The 23,845-nt window shown below is 38.5% G+C and overlaps 2 protein-coding genes across 6 annotated transcripts in view; both read right to left on the bottom strand.

Moving 5' to 3' along the window:
• Positions 1-23,818, bottom strand: part of RDX (radixin) — a 97,818-nt gene extending 74,000 nt beyond the window's left edge. The window contains exons 1-4 of one of the 5 annotated variants that reach the window (XM_073903708.1): positions 23,589-23,818; positions 5,602-5,670; positions 4,481-4,551; positions 2,464-2,576 (exon numbers count right to left, since the gene is read on the bottom strand). Coding sequence is in view for 4 of the 5 variants with exons in the window: in XM_073903705.1 (XP_073759806.1) it covers positions 4,481-4,492 (12 nt within the window). In the remaining variant the exon portion in view is untranslated. Of the gene's footprint in view, positions 1-2,463; positions 2,577-4,480; positions 4,552-5,601; positions 5,671-20,917; positions 21,031-23,588 lie in introns of those variants that run through there. The other 4 variants (XM_073903705.1, XM_073903706.1, XM_073903707.1 and 1 more) reach the window with 4 other exon arrangements.
• The window catches only part of FDX1 (ferredoxin 1), a 190,135-nt gene that overhangs the window by 113,150 nt on the left and 53,140 nt on the right, over positions 1-23,845 (bottom strand). The window lies entirely within an intron of this gene.

Below are 23,845 nucleotides of genomic sequence, written 5' to 3' on the forward strand. Positions count from 1 at the left end.
TATAGAATAAAAGAAAACTAATATGGTACATTTACTGACCAGTCTCCCCGTCTTTGGGAAATGTCTGTTAACATCTATTGCATATTTTTCTATTGGGTTTTCTTTTTCTTTTTACTATGTAGGAGATCTTTATATATTCTAGATACTGATCCTTTGTCAGTTATTTATATCACAAAAAAATCTCGGGCGCCTGGGTGGCTCAGTTGGTTAAGCGACTGCCTTCAGCTCAGGTCATGATCCTGGAGTCCCGGGATCGAGTCCCACATCGGGCTCCCTGCGCAGCGGGGAGTCTGCTTCTCCCTCTGACCCTCTTCCCTCTCGTGCTCTCTATCTCTCATTCTCTCTCTCTCAAATAAATAAATAAAATCTTTAAAAAAAAAAAAAAATCTCTCAGTTTGTAGTCTGTCATTCTACATTATGATGTATCCTTCTTTATGTATTTTTTTAAAATTTATTTATTTATTTGAGAGCGAGAGAGAGCACAAGAAGGGGCAGGGGTAGAGGGAGAAGGGGAAGCAGACTCCCCACTGAGGAGGGAGCCTGACGCAGGACTCGATCCCAGGACTATGGGATCATGACCTGAGCTGAAGGCAGATGCTTAACTGACTGAGCCACCCAGGCACCCTATGGTGAGCATATTCTTAATTTTAACGTTGAATTTATCAATGTTTTACATACAGGTATCAATTATTTTGGCCATATTTAAGAAATCCTTCTCTACTCTGGAGTCATAAAGATGTTCTTAGATTTCATCCTAGGGGCGCCTGGGTGGCTCAGTTGGTTAAGCGACTGCCTTCGGCTCAGGCCATGATCCTGGAGTCCCAGGATCGAGTCCCGGGATCAAGTCTCACATTGGGCTCCCTGCTCAGCAGGGAGTCTGCTTCTCCCTCTGACCCTCTTCCCTCTCGCGCTCTCTATCTCTCATTCTCTAATAAATAAAATCTTAAAAAAAAAAAAAAACAAAAAAAAGATTTCATACTAAAGTTCTGTTTCTCATAATTTGTCTTCGATGATTTTTGCTTATGATTTAAGGTAGAGATCTAATTTCATTTTTTAATATCTATAGGATAATGATATAGGGATTCAAAATAACTAAGTGATGTATACTGATTAATTTACTTCCCAAAGACTATTATGTCACAGATCAAACATCTATAAGGTACAGGGTCTGAATTTGTGCTCTCTATTCTATTGCTCTGGTTGACTAACAATTCTGTCAAAACCACACTGTTTTAATTACATTTTTAAATAAGTCTTGCTATATGGTTGGAAACGTCTCCCCTCATTATCTTCAAAACTTGTGAGCTATTCTTGGCTTTTTGTTCTTGTTCCTGCCTTCACACAAAATCGTAAACTTTCAAAATACCCCACTATGATTTAATTTGGAACTACACTAAATTCATCAGTACCTTCAGGTGAGAAATAACATCTTTTCAATATTGACTATTCCTATCCATGCTGCGCATTGTCTTCTTTAGCATTTTCAAAAAAGCGTTTATACTTTTCTCCATAAAAATCATATTAATCAGGGTGCCTGGCTGGCTGAAGGTCTCAAGGACTCTTGGTCTCAAGGCTGTGAGTTCAAGCCCTCTGCTGGGTACAGAGATTACTTAAAAAAATAAAATAAAATCTTAATAAAAATCATATTAATCATTTTAGATATCTTTCCCATAAATCACTATGACTTTGTCACTATGATAAATTCAGGTCCATAATCCCGACATCCCAAAAGCATCAAAACAAGTTTAGTAGCTAATTTTAGCAAAACCTTAACATGAAGTAATGTGAGACTATCTGGTGGATTATTTTATCCCATTTCAAATGAATATTTATACAATGACCTATAAAAGTACTAATGTTTCTGAGGTGATACACCAGACCTTGAGGGAAGCTTCATGACATAATGACATATGAACATAATGTATTATATATTTTTTCTGAAATCCAAAAAATTCCAAATACTGAAACTCATCTAGCTTAAAGGGTTTCAAACACAGGACTGTGAATTTGATGAAACAGCTTGCCAAAACTGTTTTTGCTTTTGTAGAAATGCAAGTGATTTCTATATTGATCATTTTATCAGTTCCCTTGCTGACTGTTATAACGAGCCTGTAAATCCTTTTATATAAATCAGGGGTCAGAAAATTTTTCCTACACAGGGCCAAACAGTAAGTATTTTATAGGCTGTACCGTCTGTTGCACCTACCCCACTATGCTACTCCAGCAACAAAGCAGTTACTACAGATCATAAACAGCAAGCACACCACATTCCAATAAAACTAGTCACTGAAATTTGAATTTCATATAATTTTCACAGGTGAAATATTATTCTTGTGGTTTTTTTAATCCACTGAAAATGTAAAAATCATTATTAGCATGTAAGCTGTACAGAAACAGGTGGTGAGCTGAATCTGGCCTACAGGCTGTAACTTGCCAATCGCTGATATAACAAAGAATCTTTACATCTTCAAATAGTGTTTCCTTCCTTTCTTGTCCTTCAGCTTTTTTTTTTTTTTCTGTGTAGGTTTCCCCATTCAATGTTGAATAGGAACACTGATAGCATCCTTTGTCTTGTTCTTGATTTAAAAAAAAAAAATTCCCATTGTTAACACATTAAAAAGAGCTTTTGCAGTTACGCTTTCTTCTATACCTAGCTTAAGAAGTGTTGGGTTTTTGTTTTTAAATCATGAATAGTTCAATCCTAGAACTCCTCTTTCTGAATTTATCTCCTTTAAACTAACCATGTGATTGTGGTATAGAGTGCTTGCTATTTGACCAACAAATTCTAACAGAATTATAGTTGGGTATATGGCTACTGAGCTACAGAATCATTTCTCAAGGTCTCTTGCAATTAGACATGGCTCTATGACTAAGTTCTCACCCATAGAACAGGACAGAAGAGACACAGGCCACTTCTGGGCTTCAGCATAAAATAACGAGCATGCTTCTCTATGCTTTTTCCTCCCTTTGCCCCTGACTGACACCCAGACAAAGCAGTAAATTTATTCCTAAGTATTTTATGCCTTTGATGCTGTTACAAATGGATTTTCTTACTTCATTTTTCAAATGTTGCTACTAGGATATAAGAAAGGCTACTAATTTTTAAAAATACAACCTTGCGTCCAATTTTGCTAAGTTCAGTTATAGTTCTGGTAGTTGTTTTTTAGATTCCTGAATATTTTCTACATAAACAATTATACCATCTGCAAATAGAAAAATTTACTTCTGGGGCGTCTGGGTGGCTCAGTCCTTAAGCGTCTGCCTTTGGCTCAGGTCATGATCCTGGGATCCAGCCCCGCATCGGGCTCCCTGCTCAGCGGGAAGCCTGCTTCTCCCTCTCTCACTCCCCTGCTTGTGTTCCCTCTCTAGCTGTCTCTCTGTCAAATAAATAAATAAAATCTTTTAAAAAAAAAAAAAGGAAAGAAAAATTTACTTCTTCCTTTCTGGTGTTTATGCCTTTTATTTCTTCTTCTTCTCTCCCTCCAACAATGCAAAATCACACTTTGTTACCTACCTGCTGCGTCTTTAAAGTAATTCCAAAGAGATATTCATGCCAGAAAACGCCAATAGCTATAACCAATGATTTTTTTTTTTTAAAGATTTTATTTATTTATTTGACAGAGAGAGACACAGTGAGAGAGGGAACACAAGCAGGGGAGTGGGAGAGGGAGAAGCAGGCTTCCCGCGGAGCTGGGAGCCCGATGCGGGGCTGGATCCCAGGACCCTGGGATCATGACCTGAGCCGAAGGCAGACGCTTAACGACTGAGCCACCCAGGTGCCCCAACCAATGATTTTTTTAAAAAGATAACTGGCCCAAAGAAACATTGAAAAAAACACCCCAAAATTGTTGACGTTTAAAAACATTTATGCCAAGAGAAAAGGAATAAACCTTAGTCAAAAACTACATAATTATAAAGCTAAATAAAAACATACACACTCCCTTAAATTAAAAAAAAAAAAAAAAAAAGACTATATAATATCAGCATCAGTATCACTAGCACCGAAGCTAGAATGAGAAAATTAATGCATGGATCCTTCCAACCTCTCATTACTTCTTCCTGTAACAAGAAGTTCCTATTTACTGAACAGTGGATGTGTACCAAATTCTTCTCATTCTCACCAAAGTCCCTTAACTAACTAACTACATCTCCATTTTTTATAGGAGGAAATTAAGAATTGGAGCCTGAAGTAACCTATCAAAAGTCACGGAGGGGAAGCAGCAGAGCCAGGATATGAACTAAGACAGTTTGGCTCCAGAACCCATGAATTTTCATCTTCACTGTAATGTTACCTCTACCTCTTCTTCACTGGCTCACAGAGTACTTCGTTGTAAGCACATTAATCTAAAACAAGCCATAGCAGTATCAGTGCCTTTTTCTTCCCAATGACTCTACCATAACATGTTGCCTTGTTCCAAAAGGAATTTAATGCTACTGATACTTTATTAACTAAGTAGTGGTAAAAGTAAAATACACTTACTGGTTTCGGCATTGTCCTTCTCTTTTTGATCACCTTCCTTAAAAATTCACTTTTATGAATTCTGATGTCACCTTCAGTTAAAGAAAAAAGAAAGCATAATGGATCTATTACTTTTATATAATGCTTTGATTTTAATACAATTTGTACAGAATAAAAATTAAAACATTTTAAATTGAGTTCAACACAGAGCTCTCTTTAAAAATAAAAAAAAAAATAAAGTAACACAGAACTCTCTTATTCTAATTTTCAATGTCTTTTATTATCATTTCACCTTCTCTGAAAATATTTATAGCTGTGATTTAAAACAGCACACATCTCGGGGCACCTGGGGGGCTCAGTCGTTGGGTGTCTGCCTTCGGCTCAGGTCATGATCCCAGGGTCCTGGGATCCAGCCCCGCATCAGGCTCCCTGTTCAGTGGGAAGCCTGCTTCTCCCTCTCCCACTCCCCCTGCTTGTGTTCCCTCTCTCACTGTGTCTCTGTCAAATAAATAAATAAAATCTTTAATAAATAAATAAATAAATAAAATAGCACACATCTCAAACATAATCTAAAGCATACCGATCACCAACCAAAAGTTTTAATTTACTCAGAGACAACACATAGCAAGGAAGCAAGACTGCTAAGGACCCAAATGCTGTCTCTGTCCGCGTCTGGTTCACCTCTACACTCAGCCTGGGAGAGGAGAGGGATAGTAAAGGGGAAAATATTTCAAATTATAAAGTGATGAACGCAAGAACACTTTTTAACCTTTTTTCTTACTGACAAAGACAAAAGGAAATTCTGATTAATATAAACTCTAGAAAATTATCTTTTCCTTTTTTTAAAAAAGATTTTATTTATTATTTATTTGAGTGAGAGAGAGAGAGCATGAACACGTGGAGGGAGAGGGAGAAGCAGACTCCCCACTGAGCAGGGAGCCCAATGCGGGACTCGATCCCAAGACCCTGAGATCATGACCTGAGCCAAAGGCAGACGCTTAACCGACTGAGCCACCCAGGTGCCCCTTATTTTTTCTTCTTGAAAGTTGAAAAACCTGAGTGAAAATATATTGAGTAGTTTATTTACCTAAGGTGTATTCAACAGCCACAGAGCACACACTAGCAATCTGCATGCTACTCACCAGCAAGCTGGTGGCCTTCACTGAAATTTAGAGTTGTCCTTGAGACCACTGTTAAACTTTATCTTCTCCCTGTAAAGCAAAACAAGTTAATCCTAATCCAAGAAAACCATCATGCTATACTCTTAGGGTAAATGTTCTTAAAAACTTCTAACAAACCAACCAAAAGATCTAACATTCTTAATCATTATTAGTTGTCTAAAAAAATGACATTATTCCAATTTGAAAACCTTCAGTGAGGTATATTAAATTACTTGAAAATCAGCTTCCATTGATAATATGTCTACCAAGAAAATTTCATCCATTATACTAGCTTCAACTAAATTAATTACAATTAATTCTGTTTTAAAACTTCAGTGTCAACTGCTTTTTAATATGCTACAATAAACCTGAATATTCTCCAAATTGAAAAAAAATGAAACATTTCCCTACATTTTACTCAATCATGTGCCAAATAAACCTCTCTTTAAAAGAAACCTCTACCTGAGACATTTTTTATCTAACAATTGAGCTATGAAATTCATTCCCTTAACTCTTAGCAGGAAATGTTAACACTCTCTCCCTACAGTCAGTCACCTACTTTCATGAACCTAACGTGCTTCAGACCCATCTGCTCATTCCCTATCCTCTTTTCATTCCACTCCTATTGTCTTAAATTCATCCTTATCATCTCAGGTCTTAAAACATCCTCAAAACTGACCTGCTTTTAACATCTATAAATTCCCAAATCTGTATCTCCAGAACTTGCTTGGCTAACTTGCCTTGCTCAATGTCTAGATTATCTCAAATGTAACACGGCCAAAACACTTACATCTCTACCTTAGAGCCAAATCTGAGTTTCTACAAGTCTTGGTGACCTATTTCTAGAAAGTTATCACAGTATTCCCTCATGATTTTTTGTATCTACTATGTTGGCAGTTATGATCTTTTCATTCCTAATACTGTTAAATTTTACCTTCCCTTTTGCTTGACTAATCTTGCCAGAAGTTTGCTTAATTTATTGATCTAAAGGCCAGCTTTCAGTTTCGTTGATCTTCTGTTTCTTTTATTGTTCTTTTTTTGTTAATTTCTTTTTCCTTATCACTTTTCATTAGTTGGCTTTACTCTGTGGCTCATTTTCTAATCCCTAAAATTAAAACTTTAAGTAATTCCCAATTTTTTTTCTTTTCTAGTATGTGCATCAAGGTCATAAACTAAGTATGTCCAAGGCAGCGCCATATACAAAGTATCTCCCTATTTTGTCGAGAATATTTTAAAATAACTTTTATCATTTGAATACATAAAGTAATCAAGTATGTATTTATAACATAAGTATATTTAAATATTTAAAGAATCTATAAAATATTGAAACAATACTTTTACCTTCATCTCTTATTTCACAGAACTCAGAATTTCTTTAAACTCTTCACACAAATGAGACAGATTATACAAGCACTTTTTGAATCAGCATATAATACTATTACTGAAATTTTTATCCCAAACCACACAATCCATTCATATAAAACATTGGGAATTTCTTTTCCTATTTGTACTGTTAAGAGTATATTTTCATATCTACAGTGTAACCACTGTATTGTTTTTTTTAAAAACCAGATCTGTTCTAGATTTGCCTTTTTTTAATGCTTAAACCACTTAGCAAATGAACTCTGTGAGCTTTCCAAACTCACATTTGGAATTTCGCATTTCAGGTCAAAGTGCCTGTTTTAAATAGTGCTTTCAAGCCCAAGGAAAAGAACAAAGCAACAACAGAGTTCCTAAAAACACAAATATAAATCTCCTTTTCTGGGGAGTATATTTTTAAATGCCTTGCCTTATATTTATTTTTTTTTTAAGATTTCTATTTATTGAGAGAGAGAGAGAGAGAGAGAGAATGGTAGAGAGCATGAGAGGGAGGAAGGTCAGAGGGAGCAGCAGACTCCCTGCTGAGCAGGGAGCCCGATGCAGGACTTGGTCCCAGGTCTCCTGGATCATGACCCAAGCCGAAGGCAGTCGCTTAACCAACTGAGCCACCCAGGCGCCCTGGCTTGCCCTATATTTAAAACCATACCATTTTACTGAGCAAAGTAAGTCAATCAGAGAAAGACAATTATATGATTTCACTCATGTGGAATTTAAGAAACAAAACAGAGGATCATAGGGGAATGGAGGGAAAAATAAGACAAAATCAGAGAGGGAGACAAACCATAAGAGATTCTTAACTATAGGAAACAAACTGAGGGTTGCTGGAGAGGAGGTGGGTAGGGGGATGGGATAACTGGGTGATGGGCATTAAGGAGGGCACGTGATGTGATGAGCACTGGGTGTTATATGCAACTGATGAATCAGTGATCTCTCCCTCTGAAACTATTAATACATTATGTTAATTAATTGAATTAAAATAAAATAAAATAAAATACCATTTTTCTAAGTATCACTTTAGTGATTTCCCACACAGGTTTTTATATGTAGTTTTTTCAATGGCTCTACAAGTTTCCCTTTCCAGTTTTGATCTCCAATCATGACTAAGAAATTTTTTTTAAAAGATTTTATTTATTTGAGAACAAAAGCGAGAGAGAGCACAGAGGGAGAGGGAGAAAGAAATTCTTTTTAAATTTTCAAATGGAATGGTTACAGGTCTGGGAGCAAAGCGCTTTTTATTATTTATTTCTAACTCTACTCTACCATAGTCAAAGAATTCATTAAGACTTCATGTTGGGCGCCTGGGTGGCTCAGTTGTTAAGCGTCTGTCTTCGACTCAGGTCAGGGTCCCAGGGTCCTGGGATCGAGCCCCACATCGGGCTCCCTGCTCAGCGGGGAGTCTGCTTCTCCCTCTCCCACTCCCCCTGCTTGTGTTCCCTCTCTCGCTGTCTCTCTCTGTCAAATAAATAAAATCTTTAAAAAAAAAAGACTTCCTTTATGTTTATTACATGGTCAGTTTAATTTCATTTCTAACTGTTCTGGCTATAAATGACAATAATGTAGGTTTTGCATTTGGTAAGTTAGATCAAGCCAGACCAAGTACTTAATGTTTTGTTTATAGTTTCCCTACTGTTGCTCATTTTAGTCTACTTAAGCAACTTGAGAAAAAAATGTATTAAATTTTCCCAAGTATGACTGTGGATGTTAATTTCTTCTTATAAATTGTCACTTTTTAATTTCTATTTTTTTAGGCTATGCTATTAGGTGAGTATAGGTTTAGTGAATTCTCCAGTGAATATTTCCTTTTTCAATTAGGTAATAATTTAATTGCATTGAGAATTCTAAATTGTTAGTCCCTCAGCATTTGGAAGACATTATTTTTCTGGCATCTGTCACTGCTGATGAGCTATGTATGTACTGTCAATCTAACTCAATTCTCTGAGATAATCTGCCTTTTTTCTCGGCTTTAAGGAATTTTTTCGGGGGGTATTCTTCGGATTTGCTTTTATTTATCTTGTTCAGAATCTGGTAAGCTTCCTTATTCTGAAGACACATGCTTTCCTCAAATTCTGGAAAAACATTAGCCATTGTCTCTCTCCTCTCTTTTAATTCAGCAATTCTCATTGGACACATACTGCCTATTTTATTCCTAGTCCATACCTACTCTTTCATATTTTCCATTTCTTTATCTCTCTGTGCAACATTCCTCTACTTTCTAATGTTTTACCTCTTCAATAGTTCGGCATTTTAATGATCCTATGCTATTTTATAATTTGTTTTAAATCTTCCTTTGATCCCTGTTTATTTTTTGTCACCGCAGAATTTTTGTTTTCAGTTCATTATGGTTTATTTCTTTATAGAGTTTGTAATTTTGGAGAAAGCTCGTGTCCCTAACCCACTACCCAATGTAGGAGGGTAAGCCCTGAATTGTGTATATATATATCCCTACAGAGGTATTTCAGGTTTGCTCGTACCAGAGTATTAGGAATTAAAAAAAATTTTTTTTAATTTTTTTTTAAGATTTATTCATTTGAGAGAGACAGAAAGAGCACAAGTAGGGGGAGAGGCAGAGGGAGAGGGAAAAGCAGTCTCCCTACTGAGCCGGGAGCCTAACATGGAGTTCCATCCCAGGACCTGGAGATCATGACCTGAGCTGAAGGCAGACGCTTAATCATCTGAGCCACCCAGGCGCCCCTAAAAAAAAAAAAAAAATTTTTTTTTTTTTTTTTTTTTTTGAAGAAGGACCTGGCTGGGCGCCTGGGTGGCTGAGTTGGTTAAGCAACTGCCTTCGGCTCAGGTCATGATCCTGGAGTCCCGGGATCAAGTCCCACATTGGGCTCCCTGCTCAGCGGGGAGTCTGCTTCTCCCTCTGACCCTCCCCCTTCTCATGCTCTCTCTCAAATAATAAATAAAATCTTTAAAAAAAAAAAAAAAAGCACCTGGCTGGCTCAGTCAGTGGAGGTTATGACTCTTGATCTCGGGGTCATGAGTTCAAGCCCCATACGGGGTGCAGAGATTACTTAATAAATAAATAAATATTTTTTTAAGGAATTTTAATTGTCCTAGGCCAATTTTTACATTATCACATCACCATATCTTATTTTATATTGCATTACCATATCTGACCCCAAAGCTACACACTAAAGAAGTTAGAAGACACTCAAGAGAGCTTCCACAGGTACTGATCATGTTACTTATTAAACTATACAGTTGTTTTAATCTTCCTGTGCAATCTCATCAGTAAAGAAGAACAAGGGAAAGAAAGTGAGAATTATATGCCAGACTATATAAACTAAGTTAAAGCACTCAAGTTATAGGAAAAGTACTTAACACACACAGGGCCAGCTGGGCGGGTAAATTAATATCAAGTATGTAGGTTTGCAGAAATTTTGAAGTTATATATTAATCTAATACTGGAATGAAATAAAGGTAGGTTTTTTTCCTTTTCCTTTAAAAAATAATTTATCCAAGTTTTCAATGTTAGTTATTTAAGTTGTACTCTGTAAAAAGGACATTTCAAGAAAAAAACTGATATTAAAGTTTTAGGTTTAGTAAGAGAGCTCTGCAGATATAGAAGAATAAATATATCATAGGCCAACACACATAAAACCAGGTTTTTTTACACAAGCGAACTAAGCTTTTAAAATTTCCAACAAACCTAACTCAACTATATGAACTGTGGGGGGGTGGCTAACAAAAGCCTCCATAAATAAGGATATGGTGGACTTCTAAAAATGCATGTTTTCAGACCAGTGTTTCTCTCTCTTCAAGATCAGGTTAGTCTCCACCTTCTTTTTTGGTTTTGTTTTTTTTTTAAAGATTTTATTTATTTATTTGTCAGAGAAAAAGAGCACAACAAGGGGAGTGGCAGGCAGGGGGAGAAGCAGGCTCCCCGCTGAGCAAGGAGCCAGACGCAGCAATCGATCCCAGAACCCTGGGGTCATGACCTGGGCTGAAGGAAGACGCTTAACCAACTGAGACACCCAAGTGCCCCACCCACCTTGTTTTATTTCAGTTAATTACAAATTATCTGAGAAAAAGAATAAGGTTCTACCACTTAATTTACCAGCTGAACACAATGTGATTACTCAGCAACAATGCCCTGTACTTAGAGAAGACTCCACAGTTGTATGCTCTTTTACATTAATTCTCTACTAACAAAAACCAAAGGAGACGAGACATGTCACACTACGGCTACTTTATAGTTGAAGAAACAAGGTGAACTGTATGAAAATTTGTTCTCAGTCGCACAGGTAATCATTGGCCAAACGGTCTTTTGACACCTACCCTAGAGTCCAGAGCTCTACCATATACCCACCTGTCTTCCCCTATTTGATATTTAAAAAGTGCTAAATAATTTCACTTGTGGAAATTTGCCCAAAGAAAATAATAACAAATGTGTACAATGGTAGAGCTACAAAGATTCTAGTTACAGTGTTATTTATAAAAGTACATATAATAGGGGCACCTGGGTGGCTCAGTAGGTTAAGCAGCTGCCTTCAGCTCAGGTCATGATCCTGGAGTCCAGGGATCGAGTCCCCCATTGGGCTCGCTGCTCAGCGGGGAGTCTGCTTCTCCCTCTCATGCTCTCTCTCTCTCATTCTCGCTCTCAAATAAATAAAATCTTTTTATTTTATTTTTTAAAAGATTTTATTTATTTATTTGACAGAGAAAGAGAGATCACAAGTAGGCAGGTAGGCAGAGGGAGAGGGAGAAGCAGGCTCCCCGCTGAGCACAGAGCCCGACGCAGGGCTGGATCCCAGGATACCAGGATCATGACCTGAGCCGAAGGCAGACGCTTAACAAGTGAGCCACCCAGGTGCCCCAAATAAAATTTTTTTTAAAAAAAGTGTATAGGGTGCCTGGTTGGCTCAGTCATTAAGGGTCTGCCTTCAGCTCAGGTCATGATCCCGGAATCCTGGGATCAAGTCCCACATCGGGCTCCCTGCTCAGCAGGAAGCCTGCTTCTCCCTCTCCTGCTCCCCCTGCTTGTGTTCCTGCTCTCGCTGTCTCTCTCTCTCTGTCAAATAAATAAATAAAATCTTTAAAAAAAAAAGTGTATATAATACTGAGATATTATTTAAATGAACCATGGTACATCTGTAGGTTCTGCTAGACCCCAATGCAACCAATTAAAATGTTACAGAAAAATATTAAATGACATGGCAAAATATCCACAAAAAAGGCAGGTTATAAAACCATACATACAGTATGATCACATTTTTTAAAAAATTTTTAAATTTAAAAATTTGAAAAATTTACTTTTTTAAAAAGTATAAATGAAAAAACGAATATGATTATACTCCAAAATATTGAGTCTCTATGAATTAACATGAATCTGTAAATTTCTAAAATGAAAATGTAGAGCTTTTGTAATAAGAAAAACACTTTCTTTAAAATGAAAGAACAAAATTATTTTAAGTAAATAAACTGAAGTCAGACCTAGAACTTCACCATAATATTTAACAAAATCTAAGTAGGTGAATCTTTTTTCAAAAAGAGACTTTAAAAAATTCTAACTTTTGAGGAAAAAATGACTAAGAAAAATATGTTATGATGAAAACAGATAAATATATTTTATTTAAAATCCCTACACCCGTAGAACAAAATAAATAGCAAAATAAAAGTAATAGAATAGAAAAATATCCAACAGTCATAACAAAAAGTTACTGTGGAAAGAAATAATTAAATATATTAAGATATCACTCAGACCCCACTCAATGAATGGTTAAAAGGCAAAGTCTCTACAAACTCTTTACAAAACAAATACACAGTCTTGCATTAAAACCACAAATCAAGGGGTGCCTGGGTGGCTCAGTTGGTTAAGGGACTGCCTTCGGCTCAGGTCATGATCCCAGGGTCCTGGGATAGAGCCCCACATTGGGCTCCCTGCTCCGTGGTTAGCCTGCTTCTCCCTCTCCCACTTCCCCTGCTTGTGTTCCCTCTCGCTGTCTCTCTCTGTGTCAATTAAATAAACAAAATCTTAAAAAAAACACAAATCAAAATGGCTTTAAGGTATTCCTGATTATATACTCATTAAACTAGCAAAATTATTATTATTTTACATGCCAGTACTGATGATAGTACTGCTAAACAAGTATATAAATACTGCTGGCAGCACCATAAATTGGCTCAATATTTCTAGAAAATAAGTTGTCAATATTAACAGAAGTTCAATTTCTTTCTGAACAGGAAATTCTGCTTTTGGATTATACCCCAAAGAAATAAAGAAATACAAAAGAAAGTAATCTGTAGCAAGATATTCTCAGCAGTACTCATTATAAAAGCCAATGATTAAAATTACAATGTTGAAACTATGTGATAACATGGACTATTACAGGTTTTCTGTGTATTATGACAAACTGTGTCAACATTTACATTAGTATAAGTGATTATGTAACCACTCGTTTTAACTATGTAAAACGCAGGTATCCTTACAACTGATATCTTAATATACAGAACTGGGCACTTAATACTAATCAGGGTCTTATTTTTGTTAAGTTCCTAATTTTAAAAATCAGATGAGAATTTAAAAAAAAAAAGTATTGCAGTAAATTGGTTATATCTCAGTTTACAAGCTTAGATAATATGACATATGTAAGAATCCCGCCTTAAATTTTTTTAGGATGCAGTTTTAGCCAATTTAGTTATTACTGAAAAATATTTATATAATACTTAATATATTAATATGATATTTAACTTCAGTAATACATTTCTAGTCCTTCCATGACTGCATTAGTATGTTTTTTCCTGAAAACTAGCATTTGTTAGTACCAGAATGGACAATTTAATAAAATGTCACATGAAAAGCTAAGACAGCAAGATACCAAGATACATGTCCTGGGTTTCCATCTCTAACTGACTCATCCGGAAATCACTGTCTTTCAGTGTCTTCCTTTCTTTCTTCTCTAAAAAAAAAAAAATAATAATAATATACAATCACCTAAACTACTGTGAGATACTTAATAAAAATCAACTCTTCTCCCATCTACCCTCATAATACATAATTACAGAGAAAAAATTTACTCCCTCCTCTCTACTCTTCCTAAGCTTTTTTTTTTTTTTTTAAAGATTTTAATTATTTATTTGACAGAGAGAGACACAGCGAGAGAGGGAACACAAGCAGGGGGAGTAGGAGAGAGAGAAGCAGGCTTCCCGCCGAGCAGGGAGCCCGATGGGAGCCCGATGGGAGCCCGATGCGGGGCTCAATCCCAGGATGCTGGGATCATGACCTGAGCCGAAGGCAGACGCTTAACAACTGAGCCACTCCGGCGCCCCTCTTCCTAAGTTTCTTAAAAGTGGTCTTACCCTACCTCTCTGCCATACCGACTCCCCCAGAAGCAATGAAGCACAATCATGGCAGTGACATACATACTCAACAAGTAGTTTTAAGAGATCTGCGAGCATACACATTTCCTATTTCCAGAAGAGTAACTGTATGGTTATATACTCTAAATACAATGTTTACAGACAAAGCATTCATATGAAATACTCTCTTCTTTGTCTTTTAACTCTGAGGGTGACCCTAAAACAGCCTCTTCTCTACCTCAAACAATGGAAAAACAGCCTCATGCTAACACCTTGAGCTCTAGTAAGTCAGTAGCACAACAGAGTCTTCCCACCTATCAGGTGGTAAAACAGGTGTTAAGTCTAGTCCATACTGGGCCTACACAGAAGCTTCAATAATTTATACTACACTGCCTAATTTTACTCTTAAGATATCCTTTTCCTCCATGCCTATAATTTTTTTTTCTGTCTTTTGAGACACAGAAGCAATCTCTGAAACCACTGAAAACTGTGGTCTCTCCACAGACCAAAAAGTTACAGAAGAATTCCTTTGCCAATTTACTGGGGGATTAGGAAACAGTGTAACAAAGAGAAGTATAAACTAAATTAATAAGGTAACTCTGGCAGTCAAACCAAAACAATTATCTACAATAAAAAAGTTCTTAATCACTTTTCCCCTGCATGGGCCACTCTGGTGAAGCCTGTGAAGCCCTTCCTAGAAAAGCATTTTTTTTTTTTTAAAGATTTTATTTATTTATTTGACAGAGAGATACACAGCGAGAGAGGGAACACAGCAGGGAGAGTGGGAGAGGGAGAAGCAGGCCTCCCCCCTATCAGGGAGCCCGATGTGGGGCTTGATCCCAGGACCCTGGGATCATGACCTGAGCCAAAGGCAGATGCTTAACGACTGGGCCACCCAGGAGCTTCTAGAAAAGCATTTTAAAATGCACAAAATAAAATACATTAACACTGCATAATTCCAATTATACTGGAATGCAATTATCAAAATATTAAAATCACAAATTTATGACACAGTAATATGTGCTTTTTAATTAATCTTTAAATAAAAATATTTACCAGTGGATCTAATGATTAAACTTCTAAGTAATGATGAGTTATTTCTGTAATAGTAAACTATGAAAATATCTGCAATTTCTATTGGAAATAGTCTCTGCTACTGCTAATACTACCAGTCGCCCACGATGGAACTTTTTTCCCTCTCCAAGTTCACAAACACAAAGGCTTATAAAACCTCTACTATACACAGAACTACATTGTATTTTTAGCTCAGTGTTAATTCTGAATTTAATAGCATTATTAACGTACCTTTAGCTACATAATGCCACATCATTCAAGTGAAGCAAAGAGAGCAAAAAATTTTAGCTCCATTTTGCAAATAAAGAAGGCCAAAACCAAGGACAAGGGTAGTGAATGAAGAAAGTACCTGCAGAATACTCACTATTCAGCCACTTCACCACTTTTAACCTAATCTTCATAATAACTACTCTCTTCCCTCTGCCCAAGATAGGTAGGTATCACAATCCTCATTCTTTTAATAAGGAATTTAAGATTCACATAAGTGACCTGCCCAAAGTAATCAATCTAGTTAACAAGTCAGAGGTCCTTGTAAACCCTGTGGTTTTCTGGCTTTCGTATTCTGCTTTTTTTCTGACATCATTCTAGACAAGCTCATCTCAATTACCAGAGCTTTTCAAGAAGCTAAAGCTCATTTTTCTGTTTTCAGGTCAAAAGACTACCTCTCAAGATGTTGTAAGTACACATTAATACTGGTATAATCACAGGGCGCCTGGGTAGCTCAGTCGTTAAGCGTCTGCCTTCGGCTCAGGTCATGGTCCCAGGGTCCTGGGATGGAGCCCCTCATCGGGCTCCCGGCTCCGCAGCAAGCCTGCTTCTCCCTCTCCCACTCCCCCTGCTTGTGTTCCCTCTCTTGTTGTGTCTCTCTCTGTCAAATAAATAAATAAAATCTTTAAAAAAAAAAAAAACTGGTATAATCATCTCTGTAAATGGATTTCCTGTAAGGGTGATATGCAGTTCCAAATAAGGTATTAAGTAGTTGCTTATGTAGAAAGTGATTTTTGTTCAAGGCTATTTTCAAGGAAATCAAATATTCAACATTTTTGGGCAATTTTTACATGCAAATTTCTAAAACGTAAATATAAAGCAGAATTGCAATATTAATAACAAAAGTTTTACAATGAATTCAGATTCTCTTCTAAAAGAAATCTGGAAATTTATTTTTGGTTTTTTTTTTAAGATTTTATTTATTTGACAGAGAGAGACACAGCAAGAGAGGGACACAAGCGGGGGAGTGGGAGAGGGAGAAGCGGGCCTCCCGCGGAGCGGAGAGCCCGAAGCGGGGCTCGACCCCAGGACCCTGGGATCAAGACCTGAGCGGAAGGCTGGCGCTTAATAACTGAGCCACCCAGGCGCCCCAGAAATCTGGAAATTTAAAGGGAACACCTTATCTATATTGTTCCCAAGGCGGGTAGAAAAACAAATAATACATTACCATTTACATTGATTAATTTTAAATGCTAAAAGCTAAGAAAGCTAAATCCAGTCCAAGTTCTTCATTTTACACTTATGAAAACACCAAAAACTAATACAGTGTTTAAAAATGTAAAAAGATTCATGGACGTCACCTTTGCAGTAGGAAAGAAGCAAAGTTCCAAAATGACCTGAATCCCCGCATGTAATTCTATGCTTTATAGGTTTTGCAACCCTAGACATCATAGTAGCTTACTTTCAAAAGAGAATAAAGTTTTTTTAAGTATCTCTTAAACTGCACAAAACTCTCTCATGCAGTCAATAAAGCTATATGGCAGTTCTATCATTAAGCTTCTAATTTTCAAGATATTCACATCTCCCTTTTAGAAACTGGAATGCTGTCTGGCTCACAGTAGGGCCTCAGAAGTTTGTTGGTGATTTTGTTGGTGAATTAAGTTTACATATAATACTCAATTGTCTTTTTCTGCTGATCATTGTCAACAGCAATATCTTCCTCTCATTTATGTTATAAGATGACAAAACAATATATTAATAAGCAACACACTACAAGAGACAGCAAACATGAAAGTGGGGGAGAAAAAAACTCCTCCCAACTAGGTCTCCCAAGTTTAGGACTCTCTCATCTCTATTCAAGACCCTTATCAAATTAAATTTAAAGGCCAGATAATTTGACCCTTTTAATGGTAACTGTAATTATCATGCTGGTTGTTGACTGGTATATATACACCAACTTTACTTAATAACCAAACTAAGATTTTATAGTTTCTCTAAGTCTAGAGTCTGCAAATGTCTTAAATATCAGGAGCCCTGATGATGGCTAACAAAGTTTAATCCATCCCACGCACTCAGTAAAAGCCAAACAGTTTCAGAGTCAATTAAGCATGGCTGAGATTTCCTGTATTCCCATCCTCCCTTCTATCAAGGGTCCCTTTGTTGCATTCATGTGCCCTCATCATTCCGTGCACTAGCCAGGATTTTTGTTATAACTTATTGAAAGGTTATTAGTTAACGTACAGAAATAGGAAAATTTAAAAAATAAAGTAGGAAACACTCAGAACTCACATCACAGAAGACTCTGAACACTGATGCACTATTAACTCCTGTTCCTACACACAAGAGCATTTAAGCAGTTAACACACTTTATAGTACAGCACATCAATATTCCCATTAAAGTGTGACTTTCTCAGTATCTTATTTGCCAAATACAAAAAGTATCTGGCACAGAAGTATAAATGTAGGCATGTTATCTTAAAGTCGGCAAGCTTTTTCCCTAAAGGGCCAGGTAAAGGGGCACCTAGGTGGCTCAGTCGGTTAAGCATCTGCCTTCAGCTCAGGTCCTGATCTCAGTCCTGGGATCAAACCCGGCACAGGGCTCCTTACTCAACAGGGAGCCTGCTGCTCCCTCTCCCTCTGCTGCTCCCCCTACTGGTGTTCTCTCTCTCTCTCTCTCAAATAAATAAAATCTTTAAAAGGGGGGGGGCAGATAAATTTCTTAAGTTTTCCAAGGCCATATGGTCTCTGCTGCAAGTACTCTGCTGTTGTAGCATGAAAGCAGCCATAGATAATATGTAAACAAATGTGCTATGTGTTCAAATAAAACTTTACAGAACAAAAACAAAAACAAACAAACAAAAACAAACCAGGGACTAGGCTGCATTTGGCTCCTGGGCCAGTTTGTCAACCCCTGCCTTCGAAGTATTTTAGCAGGAATCAACACTTTTCATTTCGTAATTCAAATAAATGTAGTACCCAAGAAGACAGAACTCACATATTCATGCTAGACTATGTACGACAGATCAATATTGGATGTAACTTTGGGTGGGGGTAAGAAAGAATCCAAGACACTTGGTATATGAATAAGGAAAACAATCTAGTGGAAGGAGAGTCGTTAAGATAGGGCAATTTCATTACCCTTACCAGTGACTAGTTAGGTATGGAATATATCCCAATCCCAGCCTATGAGACAAAGACATCTGCTGGGGGGCTTCTGGAAAGGAGAGTCCTTCCCCTTTCTCTGGGTACGGCTGAATGGACGGCATGCTAGTCCTGCTGCAGCCAGAGTGTAACAAGAGGAAAAGTCTTACTATGCAGCCAATGTGGAAGACCGCAGGGCAGAGAATTGTAAAGAGGAGTCCTTGATGTCATTACTGAGCTATTCTTGAGCCTCTGAACTTTATTATGTAAGATCCTAAATTTCCTCTTTATTTAAGCCAGGTTGAGAATTTTCTATTATTGAGGCCAAAATATCTTATGTGGCAGAAGTCCTTGAAAAAAGATCGCTCACTTCAGTTTGCCTGCAGCCAGTTTTATTTAACTTCAACTTTCCACAAATAAAAGAAACATTTAAGGTCCTGAAAGCTCACAGAGACTACCTACAACTCAGAAAACTATTCCAATTACTGATACTGAAATTCGTAACTTTATAAATTCTATAATCGTGGGGAAAAAAACAAAACAATGTGCTACCTCCTTCTTTGATACTGTACCTAAGACATTCTTTTGACAAGATTTTTTTTTTCTCTCAATCAGTGGTTGGCAAACTTTTTCTGTAAAGGGCCAGAGAGTGAATACTTTAGGTGTTGCAAAATATATGGCCTCTGACATTACAGCTCACAAAAGCAGTCATATACAATATGTAACCAAATGGGATTTCTGTGTTCCAATAAAACTTCCATTTACAAAATCAGGAAAGCAGGCCACATCAGGCCTGCCAACTAATTTGTTGACCTCTCCTCTAAATGGTTAACAGCAAAGAGAGTATCTTTCTCAAACAAATCAACTTGACTAAAACTCAAAAACAGTTTATTTCACATGTATATAAATTAGGTAGAAAAGTAACCCAGCATGTCTTGAGCATTCTCATCTACATTAGACTGCTTGATGTAAAAAAAAAAAAAAAGTCATTACCTTATTGTATATATAACCTCTGCAAGATGCAATTTAGATTGTTATAGGGTAACTGATACATATTACAATAGGAAAAAACGATACAAAACATATGTATATGCAAATTTGTAACATTTACCTATTAAATAAAACTAAGTGTTTTAAACTAGTAAATCTGCAAGGATTTCTATACATACTGGTTATTCAAAGAAAATAATTCTATACAACTCATAACCTGACTGAACCCTTCTTTTCCAGGAAGCCGAAGCTAGAGTTCAGTATTAAATGGAATGAGGAAAGAAGTACATCATATGGACTATATTTCCTTTCCAAACAGTTCGCAATACAAAGACACATATTTTTAAAAGACACTGCTTTTCACTATCAATCATATGCCATACTCTAGGGAGAAAACAAAAAGTGAACTTCACCTTCAATCATTAAGCAAGAAAATCTGCACAAACACATAAAACACACTTTGAGATTATAGGAAATCACATTGTGTGATTGCATTCAACTGATAAAAATCTGAGAAACATTAATGTTTAACACAGTAATAAACACCCTTTCAATGTTTGTTACAAAATAACCTTATTTTTGTAGACTTTAAAATCATAAATGAGATAAAAAGTGTATGTTTATCCTTGTGTAAGTATTGGAATTTTCCATACAGAAGGAAAGAAGTGCTAATATTAATTAATTACCTATGAAAAACATGTGAGAAAGGGTGCGGGAGGGGAGTTCTGGGGAGTGAAGAGGACTTTATTTTTCCATCTTTCTAGGTTTTTAAAGTTTGTCGTAAAATGTATTACTTTCATAGTCTTTAAAAATGGTTTAAAATTTATGTTCAATATAAATTAGTATTAAGAAATATACCAAGAACTAAAATGAGTAAGAAAGGTAGGATTCTGTGAAAGAGGCTAGAAGCTAAGGAACTCTGGAGTCAGACTGGCCACTTCTATCACGGAAGAGGTAAGCTTCACTGGCTGCCAAAAGGGAAGATCCAAGATCTTTAGCTATCAGTAACAACACTATGAGGCTTAAAATAACCTTGTAAGAGGGGAGTCAACAGCAACTCAACCCAGTTCTGCTGAATCCAGTACCCCAAGGGTAGTATCAGGGTAGTTACAAAGTGTCCATTAGCTTTTGGTCGGCTGGAGGGCCGACTTCCTTGAGTTCCCAGATTCACATAAGTAGCATAAAATTATATTAGCTTTACCCTGTCAGGTATGCTCCACTGGCACAGCTCAGTCTTCACAATCTTCATATGACACATTTTTTAGGCTTTGGTCTTTGGGAAATATTGGTTAAAATTTGCCATTTTTAAATCACCTAAGTTAAAATTCATTAAGTTAAAAATGGATGAAAAAAACAAGACTCCCACCATCGTTCCACACTGTAGACTCTAATTAGACTATACATAAATTACATTAAAAGAGGGAGGGATGGGGTGGCTGGGTGATAGACATTGGGGAGGGTATGTGCTACGGTGAGCGCTGTGAATTGTGCAAGACTGTTGAATCACAGATCTGTACTTCTGAAACAAACAATGCAATATATGTTAAGAAAAAAAAAAGGAAGATAGCAGGAGGGGAAGAATGAAGGAGGGGAAATCGGAGGGGGGAGACGAACCATGAGAGACGATGGACTCTGAAAAACAAACAAGGTTCTAGAGGGGAGGGGGGTGGGGGGATGGGTTAGCCTGGTGATGGGTATTAAAGAGGGCACGTTCTGTGTGGAGCACTGGGTGTTATGCACAAACAATGAATCATGGAACACTGCATCACAAACTAATGATGCAATGTATGGTGATTAACATAACAATAAAAAATTTAAAGATTAAAAAAAAGAAAGAAAATAAATAAATTATATAAAAGATTGAGAATGGGGACCCTGGGTGGTTCAGTAGTAAACGTCTGCCTTCAGCTCAGGTCATGATCTCAGGGTCCGGGGATGGAGCCCTACATCAGGGTCCCTGCTCCATGGGAAGCCTGCTTCTCCCTCTCCCACTCCCCCTGCTTGTGTTCCCTCTCCCGCTGTGTCTATTAAATAAATAAATAAAATCTTAAAAAAAAAATTGAGAACTTAAGTTAAAATAAAAATATATAAAGACTTCAACAACCTGCCAAAGATAAAAATGAATAATAAAATCCAATTCTGCTCTTGGCAATGGTAAAGCAATCAACAAGAAACAACCCTTGCTCCCCTCCCTGAGACTACTGACAGTGAGAGAAAAGTCTGTCATTTCTTACCACCAGAGGAAAAAGAATAATCAATTTAAGTTCCAGTTAAGGAATGACAATGTCTAAAACAAAGGACAGATTCAACATACTTTACCCACACCAAAATTAATGATATTTTTTCTACAAATATTTCTGAGTCTCTCCTACACACTTTTCCATGTGTAGGGATACAGGAGTGAACAAAACAATGTAAAATCCACAAGAGCAAGAATTTAACATTTCTAAATGCCATAATCAAATTTTGCCTCATTTAAATAAAACTGTAAAGAACTCCAATGCCTATCCATTAGTTCTTTAATAATAATATATCAACTGCTTATTAAATTCCATCCTACATAAAAAAGTGATTAAGCAAAGAAACAAAGTCATACAATCCTTTCCACAGCATTACTATTAACTTCAAAAGGAGTGTTCTACCTTTTATCATTTGTCACATTTTTGTCATGTTAGTCTCTGCAAGATAAATACACTGGCGAAAGCAATGGAGTTCTGAAAACTAGAAAAAAAAGTGCCATCCTGAATATTAATCTCTTCTCAAATCTAATAATGCTGTTTTGGCAAATGCATGAGGCCATCACTTATTTACCCAGCCAAATGAACGGGGCAATTGTTCATTCAGAGCTCCGTCTGAAACATAAAAGAGTATTTAGTGTTGTAAAAACTGCACGCCCCGCAAACAACAGACTGCAATGTGGACGCCCAAGTACCCCTTCATCAAATAGACCCCTCTTACCGCAGGCTTCTACATTTGCATCATGCCAGCCTCAGTGCCTCGGGACTCATTAAAACGTCCTCTACACATTCTCAACTCCATTTTTAAATTTATCTCTGGTGAAACTGACTTCGCTTTTCGCATCTCACTGATCACCACCACTCCTGGGGGGGCCGGGGGATAACCAAACACGGGGACCGGTTGAAGGACCCTGCCTTACCTGTAGAGGAAGCGAGGCGCTTTACTGAAACTGACATAACCGAGCGCCCCTCTTTCGGAGTTGGCCCGGAAATGAGGCTGGGAAGCCCTCCCGGGAAGGGGGGACGGACAGGTCCCCGACCTGTGCGGTGGGCTCCGAGACAGCAAGCCGGGCTGCCCGCAGGGCCGGACAAAGTTCGGGGCCCGCAGCGGCGGCGGCGGCAGCAGGTCGAGCCGCCCGGCCGGGAGCGGCTCCGCGCCGCAAGCCCCGTAGCGCAACATCCTCTCGGCAGCAGGGTGAACGCACGCTCTCCAGTAATCCGACACCCTTACTTTCAAACTGGAGGCCCCGGGGGGGGAGTTCTAATAAATCCCCCCCCTACACTGCAAACTGTAATGCTACCCGCGCTGACTCGATTTTCGGAGCACCCCGAAGGGACCGGCCAGGCCGCGCCCGGGCCGCGCCCAGGCGGCGGGAAGCCGTCGCTCCCCCGGAGCTGGGGGGCCCACGGCCCACCCCGAGGGCGGGCCGCGCCCCGACGCTCTCGCCGGCCCCGGGGACGGCCGGGCCCGCCGGGCCGGTAGAGCGGTGGCGCCGCGGCCCACGGGGCGCGAGCAGGGAGGCGCGCGAGGCCCTCGCGGCCGCGCAGGCCCCCGCAACTTCTCGCCGCCACCTCAGCGTCTCCGGCTACGCCTGGGAGCAGGGGCTGGGGGAAGGGAGGGCGCCGGCGGCTTACCCCGAGAGCGAGCGGCTCCTTCCCGCCCCAGGCGCGGCCGGGGCGCTGCGCGTCGGCGCCGGGCGTCGCGGCTGCAGCAGGGAGGGAGAGGCGGCGGTGGGAAGCGCTGGGCCGCCGGAGACGAGAAGCGCCGCCACCACCGCAGACAGCTCCGCAATATGGCCGCCCGGCGGCTCCTCGGGGGAAAGGCGGGGCTGCCCCGCGCCCCCCGCCTCCCCCTGCCGGCCGGCCGGCCTCGCGCCGCGGCCTGAGCGCCA

This window comes from Callorhinus ursinus, unplaced genomic scaffold, assembly GCF_003265705.2.
Source record: "Callorhinus ursinus isolate GAN/ISIS: 27379988/994484 unplaced genomic scaffold, GSC_fseal_2.0 scaffold19, whole genome shotgun sequence".
NCBI lineage: Eukaryota > Metazoa > Chordata > Mammalia > Carnivora > Otariidae > Callorhinus > Callorhinus ursinus.